This window comes from Rousettus aegyptiacus, unplaced genomic scaffold, assembly GCF_014176215.1.
Source record: "Rousettus aegyptiacus isolate mRouAeg1 unplaced genomic scaffold, mRouAeg1.p scaffold_m13_p_8, whole genome shotgun sequence".
NCBI lineage: Eukaryota > Metazoa > Chordata > Mammalia > Chiroptera > Pteropodidae > Rousettus > Rousettus aegyptiacus.
The window spans coordinates 13,784,089-13,806,598 of record NW_023416311.1 but is presented as its reverse complement, the minus strand read 5'-3'; the positions used below and the strand labels follow the sequence as shown (position 1 = coordinate 13,806,598).

Here is a 22,510-nt window from a genome sequence, read left to right as displayed (position 1 = left end):
AGCTTTGCTCACTTGCCTGTCTGCTGTGTGGCCAGGTTCCTAACAGGCCACTAACTGATACTGGTCTGTGGCCTGGAGACTGGGGACTCCTGCTGTACCCTAATCATGCATAAACCTCCCCTCCAAGGTACTAGGTCACACCTTACTAAAGCTGCCTCCCATGAGGGCAGACAGTGAACCTGCTCTGTCCCCACTAGATATCCAGGACTGACATCACAGTGTAGTATTTTCTAAATGGGTGACTAATCCTAAATTTAAAGCAATAAATATTTTTGAAAGTACCTTCTATCTCTCAAAGATAGTCCCTTTAGAAGAACTTTGTCTTTAGATCATAAAGAAAACCCTAGACAAATAAGTAAATGTAGTTAGGGGCTGTGACACATGTGGCTATTTACATTTATATTAATAAAAATTAAATAAAATTTAAAATTTAGTTCCTGAGTTACATTAGTAACAGCTCAAGTGCTCAACAGTCACAAGTGGCTAATGGTTCCAGTACTGGACAGTGAAGATAAAGAATATGTCCATCATCAAGGAAAGTTCTGCTAGACAGTACTTACAGATCATCATGAGAACACCACCATTTCAAACAAAGAAAATGTCCAAACTACTTACTCTCTTATCGTTGAGAAGGAATCAGTTTTTCCTTAAACTTTCAAAGATCGAGAAAATCACCAGTGTGAGTTAAAATACTACATTATCTCTCGATAATTTTAGTGATTTCCTCAGATTTTTTTTTTTTTAAGGGAAGCTCAACTCTGGGCAATCTGTGCTCATCATACAAAAAACAACTACAGTAGCAGCAGAGGCACAACCAAAATGACACAGAAAAATCTATCAATATTTTGTCTTTCTGTTATTTTCAAGAAGAGAAAATTCCCACAATACAGCAAGGAGATAAATTCCTTCAAGACTAGTGGTGACTGAATCAAAAAGAAAATTAAATTTCACTGATTATTTCTTTCAACCAATCACCCTGAATAAACTGCATAGTGATCCCAAGGCCATTTTCTCCCCTATTTCCTGAAAAAGAAAGACTATTTTTGTAATTTCACCATATTTGTTTTTCCTTTTTTTCCTGTCCTAACCTAAATCAAGTCCTTGTTCTGAAATATTAGAAAAACAGTTCTATTTAAACTTCGATTCTCCAATAAAAAACAACTTTTAACTACAAACACAGACTGAGTAAAGGGTGTCAAGCTATGACCAGTTTTGTTGGATTCCTGAATCTCGGCTTTAATTCATTCTTCTGCAAACTGGTACTGAGACTACAGTAGTAGCCCTGGTGCTGAAAGCAAAACAGGCAGGGGAGGTATCTTCCCATCTACTTAGCAAGAAACTTCCATGGATCTGGTTCTGGGTTAGACCCCTGGCCTACATCATCCTAACTTTCACCAGCCTGAGAGGTAGGTGACAACTGTATTTTTCCACACAATTAAACAATAATAATAGCTGCTACAACCTGCTATATGCCAGGAACCATAGTAGCTCCACTATACAAAGCTAATCAAAGGGAAATTCTAAAGGGAAAAGATTCATTTTAGAGATGAGAGGACCCTTCTGCCACCCCACCAAACCTCAAATGTAAAGTTACTGGCCCAAGTCACGCAGCTGATGAGCTGGGAGCCAAGATTTAACGTCCACTCTGAGCAAGGCCGGCGCTCCCTCCTCCTTACTACCACGATGCCCACATACCATATAAAAAGCTCTGACATTTCCTTCAACTCTGAGTCATGGTTAGAGGGTTCTACTTTTAATCAGGTGACAAATACTCAAAATATTCTAATCCAAAGGAACTGGGTCAAGCCCTTATACTCCATAATCATAAAAGCGAACTCTTATTTGATAGATTTCTGCAGTTCCTGAGTATTATCATTCAGTTTGTAATCAAATATCCAAATCTACTTTATTTAATATTGGACAAGCCTCTCTCTACAGGATATTATAAAGAATTGTAGCTTATTTTCTTGCTATTTCACTGGTTGTTCTAACTACAAAGTTAACATGTATAGGTGGTACGGTTTTGTTAAGAAAAAAATATATATATATATGGTGGGCAGTGCAACGGAAAGCTTTAGAATTATAAAAAGAATCTGCTTTTCAATTCAATTTGCACAACCCCAGCTACAACTATTAGTACTTACTGTATACAGTAAGGCACAGGTATATTAAAAAAACTGGAAAATTAAGAGCTTTTCAAACAGAAGCAGATGGAATACCTAGAAATAGTTAAATCAGATTTAATCGAATGATATTTTTTCATCATTAGATACTATTTAGTGATGGTTCAACTAACATTCTTTTGACTAATGAAGATGAAACACAGGGGAAAATGTCACACGGGATAATATGCAAGTCTTTCTAAGGGTAAGGTTTAAAAAGAAAGAATGCGACTTTTAGACATAGAGCTCAAAAATAACCTTGCCTCCCAAATTTAGAACCAGAAAATACTCTGAAGGCCATTTTTCAAAGACAGCAATAGTCATTCTCGATATTGTTTAAGAACTTGTGGGGAGGGAACCACTATTGCTTACTTCCACATCCAAAGAGCTTGCCCCCAAACATGAGTGAGTCACTTCCACTCAAAGCTCTGTTCTGCTCCCATAGGAACCCTGTGCATGGCTCTATCCCAGCCTTTCTGTCAGGGTATCACAGCCTCCATAGCCTCCAGAAACAGGCACTGGCAGAGGGCTCCAATGTGAGCATGTTCCTAAAAGTTAACCCTAAGACTGAATTGGGAAAGTGTGGCATCCCTTACCCCAGTTAATGCAGGGGCGGTGGACAGGCACTCCATACCCAAGGAGCCATCAGCTGTGAGAGGAATTCTGAGGGAGGTACTGGAAGGAAAAGGTCTTAAAGTGGGGTGAGCAACACCAGGCACATAGGGCATCATGGTCGGGAGTTTGAGAGCTTATGAGAGACTGGATGGGACAACTAGAGAGGACAAAGCTTAGAGCCATGGGTGGATCACACTCTCAGAAACAAAACTGCTGTGAGTAGTCAGAGTGTCTTTTCCAACAAAAAGGCACAAAAAACTAGCAGCTCCCTAAGTACCTGACTCCTCACTTTGACTCAGCAGGAAAAGGCCCAAGAGGCACCAGACTCCAGGTGCACAGAGAGTCCACCAGGCTACTCCTGGTGTTTGCTGCCCTTAGTCAAGGCCCCTCATCCATTCCCGAGGTCTGGCTCAGGTGCTACCCTCCATTCAGACACCGAGCCCTGGACTTCCACACAGGGGCATTCAGTAAACATCAGGTGTATAAATAAAGCCGCTTTGGGTCACCCTTTCTGACTCATGCCATTTTAGCATTCGATTGCACTATATTATTTTCTCAACTTCTGCCTCTAAATCTTACCTTGTCAATACATTGTAAGCTACTCAAAGGCATCAATCCGAAGAATCTTTTTGCCTAACATGTACCTCAGACCAACTACAAAATACCCAGTAAAGAAAGAGAATTACATATTCATTTGATATTTAAAGTCTATGAAATATGCTTAGAAATTAATAAGAATTTTCAGAACACACCACACCACTTAAGTTTCTGCAATTTTAGAATTTCAAGGCCATTGTGTTCCTATTAAAAAATACAATTGAAAACGGAGGCAAAAATCAATAGTATTGATTATATAACTCTTGGGTACATACTCACTGAGTGGGCTACACTACAACAGATCTGCCTGCTCATGGGCCTGTGTGGCTATGTGTACATGGCTATTGTCTGTTCCAGACCACTGACAAACTGGTCTCTAGTCCAATCAACTGAGCTCGCCAGTAAATATGGACTACAGGGCATACCCATTTTCCCTAGTAAGGAGAGTACTGGCATGTTTCACATATCAACCTTCATAACCATCCTTTCAGATAGGAATGGTTATTACCTCTGTTTTACAGAGGAGGAAACAGAGGCTCAAAGAGCTGATGTAACTTGCCCAGGGTCATACTGCTAGTAAGGGAGGAAGGGAAACTACACCCACTGGGCCTGGCTGCAAAAGCCAGTGCTCTCATGCCCCACGCTGTCCAGATAACACCGCGGTCTGTGCTGCCACCAGCAAGGGGCTGTGAAAGCCCCAAACAGGCCATGGCCTGAGCATTCCTATGGCCAACCAGGTTGATTCACAGGTGAAAATGCACATGTGCACATCTATTCCTCAACAGAACTTGGGATTAGGACAAAGAGACCCTAAGATTTGTGGCAAGCAGCTTAAAAGCAAAACTGTACGAGAAACGTTATGAGAACTTTGCAGGATAAATGCTGCACATTCATTCACCCATTCCCTCAACTATTTCCAGAGAGCCTAGCATGTGTCCGGCACTGCTCCCACAAGGGAATGTGGTTGTGAAAAATTCTCACAAGCTCTCATGAAGCTGTTCACTTTCAAGATTCATTGAAAGGTGCAGACTCGGAGGACATAAGATGAAGAACGAACTAAGAAGGAAATACTACATAAACCACTAGCATCAACAAAAAGCAAAATGATAAGCAAAGGAAATAAACAATCAATTACCTTAATTAAGTTAAATGGGGTTTTTTGCTAAACAATCTGATTTTAAATTAGTTACACAAAACTGTAACAGAGGAACAAAAAAGACACAGACAGGGGCTCCCATGAGCTTTGAAGTGACCCCAGACTGCATAGCTCCCCCTGCAGCTCACTGGGCTCAAGAATTTAACACCCCAGGTCCCCTTGCCTTGTAGTCAGCAGTCAGACCAGCAAACAGGAGATGCTCAGAAAACCTGTGGTGGCTGATGTTCGACTGCTTATCTTTGAAGGCTTCAGAGATGGCTGACACTGGCGCGACCCTGGCAGCCCAGTGTTCCCAAAGGATCCTCAGAGCATTAGTCCCTCTTTACATCAGGGCCGGACACTGCAGCCCGAGAGCCAAATAGTAGTTTTACTGGCACACAGCCACACCCATTCCTGTAGTATTGTTAGGGCTGCTTTAACGCTAAAATAGTAGTGTTGAGTAGCTGTGACAGAGACCACATGGCCTTCAAAGCAGAAAATACATCCTCTGGCCCTTAACAGAAAGTTTGCCCACCCATGTGTTACATAGAAAAGGTTTAGGAATGGTGCAAACTACAGTCCCTCTCTCCAAGACCTACAGCCCATCAGTACACAACGGCTCTAGGAAGGCCTACGGTTAAGTTCTTTGGCTATTCCAATGTCATGTGAATGCAAAATCTTTTTTTGAGAAAATACCTCTTCGCATGCCCTCTAGTTTCTTGGAATATACTTGTAGTGCTGGTTTGAATAAGAAAAAGAGGTGGTGTCCTGACTAATGTTACCCCAAGAACTGAACTGGCTTAGAACAAGCTTTCCTAATCTTGCTTTACACAATAAGGTATATTTTATCTTAATAAAGGAAGGCATACTTTGGCAAAATTATTTTTAACTATTTTGTTTTCAAACACACTAAATAAAAATATAAAGTTGGCACTTACGTAGCCCCAAGTAATCACGTATTTTGTCACACAACTACAAAGGCACAGTCAGAAGTTGTAAAAATTCTGGCTAACAATTAAGCATCAACTTCAGACTACAGAATTAAGCCTCAGTTCCTTTCTAATTCATTTTCAATTATGCTTAAGAATTACGGAATCAAATGTGAATGCTGAACAGGAGTGATTCTCAATCTTTTGATCAACTGCCAAGACATCTTGGGAAGATTCATATTCACTCACCCACCATCATCCGACAAACTTCAAATGGAGCCAGTGTTCTTACCCCTCTCCCAGTTATTTAAAAGTCTCTGTTTTTCTAACAAGTAAAAGCAAAGGAAGTCATGGAAAGCCCTAACCCTAGAAGTCTCTACAAACACTTACATTTCCTATTTAACCAGAACTTAATTAAGAGATGAAATAATTTGACTGGTCCTCAGTTATTTACTGCAATAACCATGAAGGTGAGACCACACATTGCCACACATTGCTGTTGCCAGAACCATAAGAGGGAGTCCCTGCCCTGCACTCCTGGCAGGAACACGCCCCTGCTCCCCCCATAACTGGTTACAAACTTTCCCCATAGGTATTAAATTCACTCTCTGGAGTTATGCTATTGAAACTTGCCAAGTACTGCAGTCTCCTGGATCCATGATTCAAGCAAATTCCATGTTGATGGATGTCAATTTTAAAAAAGAATATACTGTACAGATCTATTTACTTTAATGACCTAGGTTTGGTTATGGTTTTGACTCCCTATAGTCTCTCAAGTATGGTTCCTCACCAAGAAGCAGCAGGAATGGTCATCTTCCCTTTCTACCTCATGGGATGCTGTGATAACCAAACTGAGGTGATGGGGAGAAAAGCACTCTTGATATGAAAAGACTGTACATACATAAAAAAATCATTTTGTTGTGAAAGCTATTTTGATTGATAACCATATTTACCACAAGCTTTCTTTAAACATGGTTTTCTATTGCATTTAAAGGGATTTACATTATAAAATAAAATCGCAACTGCTTAGGGACACTTATACAGGTAAAATATACCTATGTTCGATTTTCAGAAGGTAGTCTTAAAAAAAATTTTTTATAGTCTATTTGTTGTATGTAAATTTAGTCTCAATTAAGCTGACAAAAGTCTACGGCTTGCCTGGATATTTCTCCTACACTGTTAAATCACACATCCCTGCTGCCGAAAGACACCAATACGCTATTTTAATTTGGACATATTAAATAAAGAAGTTTCCAAAACACACAACTATATACTGGTAATACAAAGTCCTGCTTCTCATAAAGTATGAAAGTAATGAAGATTATAGCTGTGAGAAAGCGTTTAAGCCTTCAATGTAAAAGAAGAAAATACTACTATGACAACATGACACCATCAAATTCTGTGCCACTCCAGAACTGAGGTCTAGGTGGGGCGAAAGGACTGTTTTTCCTTCTTCCTTTCCACATCACTTCTGCATGCTCTCCTCAGAAGCCATCCTGAACTCTCCCGCCTATCATCGGTGGCAACGGAATTATCACTCAGAGATGCTACACATCCATGCTCCCCCTGCTAGACTGCAAACACCCTTTGGGCAGCACTCTGGCTGGTAAGCGCCCCAATGTCAGAGGTTCTGTTCTCTAGGCCAAGAGCCAGCCTCCAGACTCATCTAAAAGACACCAATGACTCCATAGACAAGTCCCCATAGAAAAGTACTGCATCCTGGCAGTCCAAGGAGCTCTTATTTCTCAGGCCACCAAGGCCTCCTCTCACTCTTCCTAACCACCTCAGCTCTTCTCATACAGAGTTGCCTTCCCTCAAATTTTATCACACGAGCGTAAAGGAACCTCCCATACCTTTCAAAGATCAAAACTGGAAAGGGGAAAGAAGTGGGCAAGAATAAAAAATCAGATAAACTCTGTTGTGATTAGCAGCACATTAAGTAAATATCTGACCATCCAATAACAAAACCACCCAAAAGGCCAACCTCTGGGCTCTATCTTGGAAACAACTGGATATATTTAGTAGGATGAGCCTTTTGGTTAAGTCTCATGTTACTAATTTATTCTTCTGTATAAAACAAAATCTTCAATAAACTCATTCAATAGCAAAGCTATTCAAAAAGTTACCAGTTTGAGGACAAGCTTCAAAGCTAAACATGCCTGGTATGATCTACGTTTCATATGATTAAAGATTTTTTACTCAAACATTGCAATGTTAATGAAGAACATTTAAATCAGTTTCCACATCTCACTTCAGACTAAGTTGATTTTACAAAATTAACATAAAACTCAACTCCTTATCAGTAAAAAATAGATTAGTAACTTTTATATTCCACAAGACTTATTTACTCCTCTGTTTAACAAATTTCATTTTTAAAAAAATCTCATGACTGAATTTTTAGAAAATTGTTTCTCACTTCTACGTTAACTAATATTCTTGTATTAAAATCACAAAATTCAAAATTCAAGTTTTGTTTCAACAGTAGAAATAAACTTTAGAGTACTAGTACAAATATGCTAGTGGACAGTCACAGAAATATTTGTAGAAGCTGAACAGCTGTGTCTACTGCAAATCTGAAGACACTGCTGCAGCAATAAAATTCAATTTGGACTCATTCATTATAAACTGATTTTCAGATGCTGCTACTACAAGACTGGACTGGAGAAATGCAAATTGTGCGGGAGACAGAAGGGTTCCCAGTGGTGACAACTTTTTACTGCAAAGGAGAGTTCTAAAAGAGGAAATACAACTAGTTTACAATGTTAAACATGAACCAACCAAGAAGAACAGAATTATTAAATAAATCAAAAACTATAACACTTCTCATAGACAACTGATATGATTACCTAAGAAAATTTTCAAGGAAGCTAAACAATGAGAAGATGATTTAGTCGGCATCCTGCTAAAAGAACTGGTTTTGAAAAATCGTAATTCCTGCATTCCTTAACATAAATTTTTTATACATCTACACTGTAAAAGCAACACAAGCTCAAACAGCGATTGCAGCCTGAATTAATCTATTTAACTTTCTTTTAAAGTTATACATGTGAAATTAAACACATCACAGCAACTTTTAGGACATCTTGCTAACGATGTGTGGGTCGTGAAAAATGGAATGACTTAGGTGAGCAAACAAGAGTTTTCAAAATACTACTAATGTGCTCCCAAAGAGCACGTTCCAAGAAACTTCTAAGTTGTAACTCACAGGCTGGCTGCTGCTGAGTGTCTTCTGGTCGCAGCGTTATAAACGTGTCACCGGTTCAGAACACACTTGGGGTCCCTTTCGGCTGCACTATTTCCTTCTCTAGCCATCAAACTTACCCTCCGCTGTCATCCCTCCACACAACCACGCGTGTGTCGACACACGGCGGCAGAGGGAGGCGTTAAGGAATCACCACGTAAAATAAACACGCTCCACGTTACTTTTCTCCCTGTAAGTACCACTCAGTTTACACGCGAGGGCTCATCAACTCCGGGAAACCTGAATGCAGCCGGGCATGTGCGGTCCCACTCGGGCTCCACGACAATCTTCCCACAAACTTCCCCTCTCTGGCGGGTCTCCCGGGGAAGGGGCTGCGCAGGCCTCCACCTTAGGGGGGGTTCCGCACGCCCGCCGCCAAGTTCGGCTCTCCCGGGGACACTCACCTCCGGGAGGGGGGCTTGACAGCGGCCCCCGAGGGCCCCGGATCCCCGCCCGGTCCCCTCCTCACCTGTGCTGTCATTCGCCGAGAAGCCGGGCGAGCTAAGTTTGGCTCGTTTGGGGTTGGGCGGTCCGTCCAGCAAGTTCTCGGCCATTTTCACCTGCTCCCGAAAACAGCCCCGAGCACGGGAGACGAGGCCGACGAGGGCTCCGGGGCAGGGGTCGGCGCCGGCCCCGGCCGGCTGCGAAGGGAGAGCAGCGAGCGCGAGCGGCGAGCCGCGAGCGAGCGCCGAGGGAGAGGGAGGGCGCTGGGCCGGGTGGGGGAGGCGGCGGCCAAATCTCAGCCACAGCAACAGCGCCCCGCAGCGCTCACCGCCCGCCCCCGGCCGCCGCCGCCGCCGCCGCCGCCGCCGCCAGCCGCGGCCCCCTCATCCCCTGCCCGCCTCCCGAGCGCGACACTCCGCGGCGGGGGCGCCCCGGCCGCCCCCACGGGCCCGGCTGGCAGCGACGGTGCCCGGCCGGCCGGCTCAGGCAGTCCCCGGGAACATGGTGCCGCCGCCGCCTCGCTCCCCCCCCCCCCCGCGCCCCACTTAATTAATTCGCTCGCGGCCCGACGACCGGGGGGCTCCGGGCTCCGCTCCCCGCCCGCGGCCCGCCGCCGTGAGGATAAACAATGCGCGAAGCGGGGCCGCCGCCGCCGCCGCCGCGGCCCCCCCACCCCCCGTTCCGCCGCCGCCGCCGCCGCTGCCGCCGCCGCCGCCGCCGCCGCCGCCGCGGCTCCGGGAGGCCGAGCCGAGAGGCGAGCGGGGCCGCCGGAGCGGGCGCCGAGGGCCGGGCGGAGCGGACCGGCCGGGCGGAGCTGGGTGCGCGGGCGGTTGTGGGGCCCGGGACCGGCGGGGCCGAGTAGATCGCGCTCGAAGCCCCGGTCGGGTCCGCGACAAGATGGCGGCTGTTGATTCCTCAATTAAAAAAAAAAGAAAGTTTTTTTTCTTCTCTTTCCAGAGCCTGAACGGGGAGGGGGTGGGGGCGGGGCACGCCGGTGCGTCACCCCCTCCCGCGGCGTCACCACGCACGGCCCCCGCCCCGCCCCCTCCACCTGCGCCGGCCGCGGCGGAAAGAGCCGAGTGTGCTCGGGCAGCAGGGCCGAAGGCGCGGCCTCCGTATGTTAGGCTACCCGGCGGCGGCCGGGCCTGCGGGATTCCGGGCGCCGGGCCCGGCAGCCACTTTTGTTCAGACCGTGACTGGGCTGCGGGGCCCGGCAAGGACTAGGGGCGGGCAGCCTGGCCGAGACTGGACCCCTAGGCGCAAAGTCGGCACCAGTCGGGCCCGTCCGTCCCTCTGGGGCGACTCTGCCCAGTCCCGGCTCTTCACTTCCCTGCCTGCGACGTCCGGGGCGACCCGAGCCAGGCCTGGTCACTTATCTTCGCCGGATGCCAGCGACGTGTGGTGGCCTCTGCAGGTTACAGACCGCCCGTAGGTCCTCCTGCGAACTTGTGCAGATGGGAAAAACGAGGCAGGAAGTGGCAGGACTGGGATTCGAACTCCTCTTCCTCAAAGTGAAATGAGAGAGATGCGAGACTACTAAACCCCTGCTCCCCAGCCCAATGCGACCGGGCCCTCAGGGCCGACACCGTCACCTACCAAGGGTGGTGGGCGCTGCTCCTACCCCAGGCTGGGTCGCGGCCAGCCTGTGCCAGGCCCAGAAGGCCCCTTACATCGGGGCCCCGACAACCACTTGGGAACTCCACACGTCCTCCAGACAGGTGTGAGGTCCGGCTCCTGTGGCCACTCCCTGCGGAACAGTTCCAAAACAACCTAAAGTGTTCGCATCTCAGTCTTAGCTGCTCCTCAAAACTTGCGGGCGACTCATCCCGAAGTCCTTATCTGAAAGGTTTCCTAAGCCAGAAACCAGTGAGTCAACATGTACTCCTCCTCCTTTCTCCACACAGCCCAGTCTCCCCCGCGTCCTTTTACCTGGGGAAGCGGCTCTTTCTCCCCATCCCACTGCCCTAGAGTCATCCAGTACCGCCAGGGGGGCTATGGTGGCAGCTTCCCACTTATGTGTACCCTGCACTCCACATTTCTCCCCACGCGGCACCAGAGTTAAAACTTCCTGGAAAAAGAGAAAGAACTCTTTAATAATTCCTTTACATAGAAAAAAGATTATATATATTACATCTATATAGATATATAGATATAAATGTAAAATATTATTTTTTCTAAATGTAAAGCCTCTTTATATATACCCAAAGCGATTGTCTTAAAATGTCAAGACTGAATGATCTTTCTATGCTTTTTAAATTTATATTGCTCAAAATCTTGTACTGCTCCACCCCTTGCATCTGTCTTTTCCACTTTCTATCCTTTATTCCACCATCACCTCCCCACACCCACTCAGCCAGTAGGAAGTTCTCATCACTCAGGCCTTGCAAATGCTGTTCCCTGTGCTGAGAATACATATGCCTGGAAAACTCTAACTCATCCTCCAAGACCCAGTTCAAATGTTACCTACTCCCGGAAACCCTCCTAGCCCACTCAGACTCCCGCAACACTCTGGGAATATCTCTGTGAGGGCACACCTCACACTGTGTCATTATTTTTTTTCATTCATTCATATTTTTATTTATCCATCAAATATGCCTTGAGAATCTCCTAAAATCACCACCACTGTGCTCATCTTTTGGGCAAAGAATAAAGAAAGCAATCCCTAAATAGCAAGACCTGGAAACCATAAACAGAAGTATGCAAGAAGTCAACTTGCACAGTTAGGCAGGAAGTGTACCAAGCCATAGAATAACACAGGGCTGGCAACACTCCGTATCTGAATGTGCCATATGTGCCCCTCTCACCATAAATCCATGGGCTCCTTGAGGGCTAGGTTTGTATAATTAATGCATGAATGAGTAAATACTGTCAGGTGCCCCTGAGTCCTAGAGGCCTCTGAGCTCCTGATAAGGATGGGCTCCAGCCCAAAGTAGCTCCAGGCCACTACCTACAGAGGGGACAACATGTCAGATCAGTAAGAAACCTCAGCCAGGGACTTGGTTCAGTATGGTCACCATCTGGTCCTTGGGGGCCCTCAGTAAATGGTTTACACAGCCATGTGCACGTGAGCTCACACCACACCCCCATCAATGTTCAGCTGTGGCATCAGTCATGCTTCATTTTACAGAGAGGGAAACTGAGGTGACTCAGTCCTAATGACTGAGAGGTAAAGGACCTGGACATGTCAAAGCCAGGCCAGAAACACAGGTCTTCAAATTCCATCTCCACGCTCTTCCTGCCTAATCATGCATGACACTAAAACATACCTGCTTTGCAGTCCCTTTTTTCTCATTTGTATCATTTTGATCAATTCCTTTGGTATTTCCTGATATCTGCTTTTTTTTTTTCCTTTCTGTTTCTTCTCCCCTTGGTCTGACTCTCATCCAAGAACACTATGCTCAGACATTGATGAGCAAGGAAGGAAGTATGTGTATGCCTGCACACCTTTAGGGAATCGAGGTTGACACAAGAAAGGGACCCAACACTGTTGAGCGCCTTCTTTATGCCAAGCCACTCTGCCACGTGCTGCCCTTGGATCAACACTTCCCACAATTCTGGAAGGAAATATCACTGTCCGTATTTCATAGATAAGAAAATAAGACCCAGTGGAGGGCAAGTCACTCAGCCACTAAAGGTTTCAACTGGGTTGCAAACCAAAGGCTGCCTGCTCTTGCCACAAACCTCAACCCTCTTCAGTCTCAGAGGCTGTAGAACCAAGGAATTCACATTTACAGAATGCTTAGGGGGCCAAGAAAACGAGGTAGGGAGGGGCCAGCAGAGGAACAAGAGGTAGAAATAAATCAAGAAAGATTCCTGAGAAAAATTCATTTGAATCCAACAGCTGATGAATAAACATAATGCGTTATATCCACACAATGGAATATATTCGGCCACACAGGAATGAAGTATTGATACATGCTATGGCATGAATGAACCTTAAAAATGTTATGCTCAGTGAAAGAAGTCAGTCACCAAAGACCATATATTATATGATTACATTTTATGAAATGTTCAGAATAGGCAAATTCATAAGAGACAGAAAGTAGAGTAGTAGTTGTGGGGCAGGGGGTAGCTGGGGAGAGGGAGAAGATAGTGAATGGCAGCTAAGGGATTTGGGGTTTCTGTTTGGGGTGATAAAATGTTCTAAAATAGTAGTGATGATAGTTGCAGAACTCTGAATATACTAAAAACCATTGAAATTTACACTTTGAATGGGTGAATCATATGGTATGTGAATTATATTTCAATAAAACTTGTTTTTAACATGTCCACTTAGAAAGAAAGAAGAGGAACCAGGAATGACGGAGGCTGGGGCTTCCAACAGAAGAAAGCAAGTCAGAGGGTCCGCTGGGAGAGCACACAGGGATCTGTGTCAAGAAGAAGGATCCAGGAGGGGTGGATTTGTTGTGATTGGGATTTCCCAACTGGGGGCTGAGGGATGAATTAGCAGGCGGAAAACAAAGACTGAGATTCACAAGTGGCAAGAAAAAAAGGAAACTGAGGAGGGAGAAACTTTCTCCCTAAGCTGCAGTTGCACAACCAGCTGCCTCCTACCTTGGACCCCAGTGGACACCTCACACCCAGTGGGCCCCAAACAGAAGCCACAACCCTCTCCCCAGACTAGCTCCTCACATGCTCCTCATCCCAGGAACACCTTCTCCTCTCTTCTATGGCCTCGCTTCCCGCCTCCTCTGTCCTGAACCTTTAATCTCTTACTCTCTCCCCACAATGGCTCCTTCTCCTCAATAAACACTGTCTCCCCAGTTAACGCTGACACCACCTCATCTCTTCCATTCCCAGCAGAGCTGCTTGACCAGGTCGCCTATCTACACTAACCCAACTTACTTCCTTTTCTCACATTCACAGGCTTTTTTTTTCTCTTGAAAAATTTCAAACAAGTTGTAGAAAATAATACAAAGATGCTTTGTCTACATTATTAAAGTAGGTAATGTTAACATTTTGTCACATCAGCTTCAGATCTTTATTTTACTTATTTAAGAAATAATAGGTCAGAGATAGAGCTGAAGTCACTCCCCATTTCCTGCCTCCTTCCCCCTACCAAAGTCACTACTTTTCTGAAGTTGGTGTATATCGTTATCATGTAGGATATGGATTTTTGTTAAATTGAACCATATGAAACTGCTAGTATTTGATTTTGATTTCATCCGACATAACCACCATTGCATGTAGATATTGAACGGGCCTGGATTCCAACAAATTAAAATAATGAGACAATTGGAAATTGAAACACTGGCTGATATGGAATGATACTAAGAAATTATTGTTAATTTGATTAGGTGCATAATGGTATTAATATTATATTTTTTCAAATAGCCTTTATATTTTAAAGGCTTTGGCAGAGGTGTTTGTAGATGGGATAATATGCCTGGGAGGAGTAGATGGAGAAATGTTTAAAACAAGATTAGCCAGGAATTGATAGTTATGGAAGTTGAGTGAGGGGCATAAGAGGATTGATTCGTTTTATGATTCTGCATATTTTGTGTATTTTTAAATTTCTCATAATAAAAAGTTTCTAAACTATTGAAATACTGAGTATTTCCATCTGCCTACATATATAAGCTGTTTATTTATTTAAATTTTCTTTTGTCTTGCAATAAAATTTTATCATTTTTTCCATAAGGCCCTGCACATCTTTGGCTGGTGCAACAAATTTCCTAAAACTCTCTTATTAGTTCTAATAACACTAATAATTTTTCTCTAGAATCTGTATGTAGAGATCTCTATGTGGATTTTCTGTGTAAGCTATCAGATCATGTGTTAAGAAAGAAAAGGGTGAAATTTTGTTTTTCCTGTCCAATGCTCATAATTTCTATTTCTTTGTTTTGTTACATGCTACTGGCTAGAACTTCCAGGATAATGTTGAATATAAGTAGTGATAGATATATCTACATCTTGTTACTGACTTGAGTAAGAATGATGGTTTTTGTAGGCTTATTCATTCTGCAAATATTTGTTGCGTACCTGTGATATGTCAGATACCGTTCTAGGCATTTAGAATACAACAGTGAACAAAAAAAAGGGTCCCTGCCATCACAGTGCTTACATTTTAGTAGACAGAGAGAGAAGATGAACATAATCAATGAATAAATCTATAGCCTTTGTGAGAAAGTGATAAATACTATGCAGAAAAGAAATGAGTAGTTCTGAGTAGTTCTTATAAGGAGGAATCAGTGTTAGTGTGGATAGGTGCAATTTTAAACAAGATGACTGGTCAAGACTCTCTGAGAAAATGATATTGCAGCAAAGACTTGAAAGTGAAAAGGAGTGAATGTGTGAATTTCTGGGGAAGAGTTCTCCACGCCCAGGGCCCAATCAGCCTACGGCCCTGCAGCACTTACTTCCCTAACTATTTGAAGATGAGAAAGGAGGCAAGTGAGGCTGGAATGGCTAGTCAGGCTGAGGAAGGAGATGAGATTACAGAGGAAATGGACAACAGTGGGAGTGGATGGTAGAGGTGTGATGTGGTCCATTCTTGGACCTCCTCCTATTTTTCATTTTATTTTTAAAAAATTTCATTCTCTATAGCATCCTAACTTCAACAATACTTAGACACTTTGGGGACCTTCAATCCATGAATACTCTCCCTTTCCATTGTTCCTCGCCCCCTCAAGATTCCCCTTTTCCTTTCTTAACCAGCTTAAATTCCATGCTCAACTGTCACAAACACTGCTGCACACATGCTTCCTTTTCTGCTCTCAGGTTATCGTACCTGTTTGACAAATCACCTCCAGTTCCCTGTCCACTCTTCATTTGCACCTGAGAGTTTAACACAGCTGGAAAAAAGTACACTAACTGGCGCCACTTAAATCAATGATCATAAATCTTATTTATTCATTCATTCATTTATTTATGGCGAGGCAAACCTTGATTGACCTCACAGATTGCAAGGACCTTGTCAGTTTATAATCCCTTATTTTTTTATTTCTTATGCCTACAGCACCTGGCCTTCTTAGGTGGTCTCCCATCCAAGTACTAAGCAGGCCCAACCCTGCTTAATGATCATAAATCTTAAATGGGTGCTTACTGCCACTGGGCAATCATACTGTAATTCCATAGTTGCTCGCTTTCCCACTTTCTTCTCCTTGAAACTCCAACACCTCCTTCCCCATCCTCACTCTCAGCTGATGACTTCTCCCTACTTTGCTGAGAAAACCAAACCCATTACAAGAGAACTTCCATATACTCCCCAGGACATATCTACCCATGAACTTGCAATGGTGCCTGTGTATCTATCAGCCTTCTTGCTGGTGCTGATACCTAGAACCAATCTCTCTGCTTCTGAACTCACAAGATCCACCTTCCTTTTTGCCTGTTCAAGCTCATATGTCCAAGAACTCTCTCTGACCTATGTCATCAATCTCTCCCTCTCGATTAGATCATTCCCTTCAGTATATAAATATGCTCTTATGTCTCCCATCTTAAAAAAAGAGGAGTAAAACCCTTTTCTTGGCCCTATTTCCCCAGTTAGCTACCACCCCATGTCTCAGCTCATTTTGCTGCAAAACTCCTTTTAACAGTTGTCTGTACACATAGTCTGCTATTCCTTTCCATCAATTTTTTAAAATTCCATTTATCCATCCCCCTCCTATGTGATTGTCATTTCTTTTACTTCGATATGTATTAATAGACCTCATCTTACAATGTTATTATTTAATCAATTGTTTTAAAGGGAATTATAAAAAGAAACAAGATTTTTTATATTTACCTACTTATTTACTGTTTCTAGCACTCTTCATTTCTTCCTATAGATTTGGGTTTCCATTGAGAATCATTTTCCCTCAGCCTGAAGGCTATCCTTTAGCATTTCTTAACATTGCTGGTCTAACTAGCAACAAATTATCTCAGCTTTTATTGATATGAAAATGAATTTATTTTACTCTCAATATCTGAAGGATATTTTTATGGATATAAAATTCAAGGCTGATAGGTTTTTTTTCTTTCAGCATTTTAAAGATGACTTTGTTAAGTCTTGCATAGTACTCTAGCCTCCATTATTGCTAATAAGTCATTAAACAGGCATTCAGAATGCTGTTTCCAAATATGTAATGTGTCTTTGTTCTCTTGATGATTTCAAGATTTTTTTCTTCATCTTTGGTATTCAGAAGTATGACTATAATGTGCTAGGGGTAACATTCCTTTCATTTATTCCTGCTTGGGATAAATGTAAGTGTATTCTTATAAATTGATATTTGTCATCAAACCTGGGAAATTTCCCACCATTATTTTCTTAATTTTTTCTGTCTCCATATGATTTTGTTCTCTTTCTGGGATTTCAATTACATGGATGCCCAATTGCTTAGTACTCCTCATGAAGCTTTGTTCATTTTCCTTCAGTCATTTTCTCTAGGTTTTTACTGATGTGTCTTCAAGTTCATTGACTCATCTTCCAAATCCAATCTACTGTTAAGACCATCCAGTTGTTTTATTTTTCAGTTCTAGAATTTCCATTTAGTTCTCTTATACTTTCAATTTCTTTGCTGAAATTCTCTATTGGTTCACTCTTAAAGACCACGCATTTTCTTTTAATTCATTAAACTCATTTTCCTTTAAAAATATATGCATGATAGCGCCCTTAAAATATTTTTCTACTAACTCCAATATCTGGGCCACTTATGTTCAGTTTCTATTGACTGCTTTATTCTTGACTTTGGATCACATTTTCTTTCTTTTTTTTATGTCTAGTGATTTTTGATTGAGTAATAGATATTGTTATTAACACATTGTAGAGAAGATGGATTCTGTTATTTTCCTCTGAAAAGTATTGATTCTTATTCTAGTGGACAGTTCTATTACCGGCTGATGGCTTTGAACTTCTAGAGGCTTGTTTTCATACTTGTTAGTGTAGCTCTATAGAAACTCAGGGTTTTCTCCAACTCCTCTGACTTGGTAGGACTCAATCTTCAAATTTGCCACTGCCATGGACCTTTTTGTGGCATAGTGTTGGAATTTGTTAGAATGAGTCTAGAATACATCTTATTCTAGGGCAGGTTTTGGCAAACTACAGTCTGGCCAAATCATCTCACCTTCACCTTATTTTGGTAAATTAAGTTTTATTGGAACACAACAATATTCATTCATTATCTATGTCTGTGGCTGCTTTCATACTACAACAGCAGAGTTGAGGAGTTGTGGCAGAGATCAGATAGCCCACAAAGCTTAAAATGTTTAATATTTGCCTCTTTTCAGAAGATGTCTGCTCCAGGGTATGGGTCTTACTCCTAAGGCCCATGTCTCAGCTGGATGCCAGGAATCTTGACGAGATGTTAATGTGGTCTCTGTGCTCTAGCAGAGTCAAAACTCCTATGCTGCCAGCACTGCTCTTCCTCCAGCTCTGCTTGACCCTCCTGTTTGGAACAGCCACCCTCTAATAAGCCTGGGGTAGTTTCACCCTGCACATGTACAGCCCCATCCCCAGTCATGGTCTCATGGGGTGGGGGCGGGGAGTGGTGAAGTCCCTTCTCTCCAGAGCTTCCTTCTCTTTAATGCCTCACTCCACAGATTTCAGCTACTTTAGATTTGCTGAGCCCTAATTTCTGCTTCCTCATTTTAGTGTGGCCACTATGCTTTTTCAGAATCCAGCTCTTTGACTGGGTTGAGAAATGGTCCTGAGGCAGAGAGTTGGTCAACTGTAAGGCTCACTCATGAATTTCCCTTCTCTTAAGGATCAGTCTTGCACCCCCTGATGTACAATACCTGAAAACAGTTGTTTCATATATTTCTCCAGTTTAATAGTAGGTTATGTTTGCAGGGCTAGTCCAATAAACATTTATTTCATTATGGCAGGAAGCTGAAGTTCCATATATTTTCTTAAACTCATTCCAGATAGTCTTTCACCCCACTGTTCCACTGAAAACTTCACTTGTGATGGACATCGGTGATCTCAAAGTTGCCAAATGCAATAGTTAATCCTCAGTTCTCATCTTTCTTGGCCTATTAGCTGCATCAGGCACAGCTAATGACCCCTTTTTTCTTGATCTACTTTCTTTACTTAGCCCTCAGGACACCACACTCTCTTAGTTTTCTCTCTAGCTTTATTGCTTTCTCCTTTGCTGGTTCCTCCTCTTCTGAGTTCTTGATGAAATGTCACAGGGCTCAGTTCTTCTCCTTGGACTTCTCTATCTTCACCTATTCTCTTGGCAGTTTTATCTGGTCTCATGGCTTTAAAAACCGTCTAAATGCCTATGGCTGCCAAATCAATATCTCTATCCCATATCTCCCTACTGAATTCCGGATAGAGGTCATATAGATATATTAAAATTAACAAGTTCCAAAACTCACCTCCTGATATTCTCTCCATGATACCTGTTCTACCAATGTCTTTTCCTTCTTTGTTGATCGCAACTCAGTTTTTCTAGTTACTTAGGCCAAAAAATGTAGAGTCATCCTTTATTTTTTTATTTCCCTTACTCTATATCTAATTCATTAAAAAATTCTCTAGGCTGTACCTCAGAAACATGTCCAAAATTCAACCACTCTTCAACACTTCACTGATACCTCTTTGGTTCAAGTCACTACTATCTCTTGTATAGATTATTGTACTACTCTCCTAAACGGTCTTCTTCCTTCTGCTTCGCCCTACTACAGTCTATAATCAAAACAATCTCCACAACTATATTTTGAAAATATAAATCGGACCATGACATTCCTTTGCTTGAAAGTACCCATGGCTCTTTTATTTTTACAATCATTTACTCATTTATCTTAAAAATATTTATTGTGAGCCTTCTATGGGTCAGATACTATTCTAGGGACTTGTAAGACATCAGTGAACAAAATAATAAAAACTTTCTATCCCTATAGAAAGATTCTAGTGTAGGGACACAGTGAATTAATAGTAAACATAACAAAAAAAATTCTACATTTTATCAGCAAAGGAGAAGTGGCTACCAAGAAAAGACATAGAGCAGAGTTAAAACAAGATTGGGAATGTGAGGCAAGGGAAATTTTTACATAAGATTGTCAAGGTAGACCTCATTAAGAAAGTGATATTTGAGCAGAGAGTAGGAGGAAGTTAGCTGTGCTGCGAGGGCTCCTGGAGGAATGGACCTCCAGGCATAGGGAACAGATGAATGAAGGTCAAAGACAACAGCAGACAAGACATGTTCTAGAAACAGCAAGGAGACAAATGGCTGGAAATTAGAGAGAGAGAGAGAGAGAGAGAGAGAGAGAGAGAGAGAGAGAGAGAGAGAGAGAGAAGTAGTAGTAGTAGAAGATGAGGTTGGAGACAAAATAGTAAACTTTGTAGTGTTTTATAGGGCATTATAAAGACTTTGGTTTTTACTCTGAGTGAGATGTGAGCCATTGGAAAATTCCAAAGCTGAGGAATGCTGTAATTTAAATTAAGTTTTAAAAAGATCTCTTTAGTAGCAAATCATATATTAGATAAGTGACTTGTATCTGGAATATATAAAGAACTATTACAACTCCATATTAAAAGATAAATAACCCAATTTAAAAATGAGTGAAGGATTTAAAAAGACAGTTCTTCAAAGAGCATATACAAATGGCCAATAAGCACATGAAAAGATGCTCAGCATTGTTAGCCATGAGGGAAATACAAATCAAACTACAGTGAAATACCACTCCACACCCACTAGAATGGCTATAATCAAAAAGACAGAATATGCAAGTGTTGGCAAGATGTGGAGAGATTCAAAATGTAAAATTGTGCAGCCAGTTTGGAACAGTCTGGCAGTTCTTCAAAAGGTTAAACACAGAGTTACCATTTGACCCACCAATTCCACTCCTCAGTATATCCTTAAGAGAAATGAAAACATATGTCCACACACAAACTTGTAGGTGAATGTTCATAGCAGCATTATTCCAAATAATGTCCCCGAAGTGGAAACGATCCAAATGTTCACCAACTATGAATGAATAGACAAAATGTGTCATATTCATACAATGTAATATTATTCAGCAGTAAAAGGAACGAAGTACTGATACATGCCACGACATGGATCAATCTTGAAAACAACGTGCAAAGCAAAAGAAGCCAGTTAAATAAAACCATAAAATATGATTTTATTTATATGAAATATCCAGAATAGGCAAATCTATAGAGATAGAAAGTAGATCAGTAGTTGCCTAGGGTTTTGGGGGATGGGGAAACTGGTGGTTATTAGCTTAGGGATGCAAGACTTCTTTTTGGGTAATGAAAATGTTCTAAAACTGATTGCGATCGTAAATGCACAGTTCTGTGAATACCCTAAAGGCCATTAAATTGTATGCTTTAAATGGGTGAATTGTATTAGAAGGAAATTATATCTCAACAAAGACATTAAAAAAAAAAAAGAATCCCTTCATATGCTACATTGAGAGTAAATACAGGATAGGGGTAGGGAGGTGGACACAGTTGGAAACAGGAATTCTAGGAAGATTAGCACATTAAGTTAGGTGGCAGTGGCTCGGTCTAGCGCTAACAGTAAAGATGATCGAAGGAGGTCACCCTTCTCATCTTTGTTCACTGAGAGTTATCAAAAAGAATGTTGAAGTTTACCAAATGGTTTTTCAGAATTTAAGATGAAACTATATATTTTCTCCTTTAATCTTTTAATGCTGTGAAATACATGAGTAAATTTTCAAATGTTAAACCTCCATTCTATTCCTGGAATAAACCTTAAATGATCATAATGTGATTACAAGTTATCTTTTCCTGCTGATATCATTTTTAATATATTGCTAGATTTGGTTTGTTAATATTTATTTAGGATTTTTACATCTAGTTTTATAAGTAAGATTGACCTGTAATTTCCTCTATTCAAATTGTCCTTTTTTGGAATAGTTTATATGGGATAGGATATAATCATTCCTTGAATGTTCAGTATAACTCACATATAAATTTTGTATGTGGTTTTTGTTGTTGTATTTGATTTTTCCTCTTTTGGATAGAATTTTAACTATTGAATTAAAAAAATTTATGGTTATAAGTTAATGCATGTATTAAATAATTTTTCAAAATAACCTATTTTATCTGTTTTTAAAAGTATTGATAAAAAGTTGTTCACAGAAATATTGTACTTTTAAAACATCTGCAGCGATCTTGTGTCTTCTCTATTTTTTTGTGTCTGTCAGTCTCATCAGAGTTTTGTCCATTTAATTTTTCTTTTTATAAAACTATCTTTTATTATTGTTGATCCACTTTATTGGTTTGTTGTTTCTTATTTCATTAATTCCTGTTCCATATTAATAATTATATCAATGTAAATGGCCGAAACACCCTAATTAAAAGGAAGAAATAGACATATTAAATGAATTTTAAAAAACAAGATATAACTATATGCTATCTACAAGAAAATTTAAGTTTTAATTTCTAACTACACATTAGTTATAAAGACACAGATAGTTAAAAAGAAAAAGATCAGGC

General features: G+C 41.8%; 1 protein-coding gene across 2 annotated transcripts in view; it reads right to left on the bottom strand.

The window, feature by feature from the left end:
* The window catches only part of LOC107521673 (CREB binding protein), a 120,483-nt gene extending 111,023 nt beyond the window's left edge, over window positions 1-9,460 (bottom strand). Inside the window, exon 1 of one of the 2 annotated variants that reach the window (XM_036226118.1) lies at window positions 9,149-9,460. In XM_036226118.1, coding sequence (XP_036082011.1) covers window positions 9,149-9,233 — 85 coding nt within the window. In that variant the 5' untranslated portion in view covers window positions 9,234-9,460. The remainder of the gene's footprint in view (window positions 1-9,148) is intronic. The other variant, XM_016166579.2, reaches the window with a different exon arrangement.
* Between the last annotated feature and the right edge of the window lie 13,050 nt (window positions 9,461-22,510).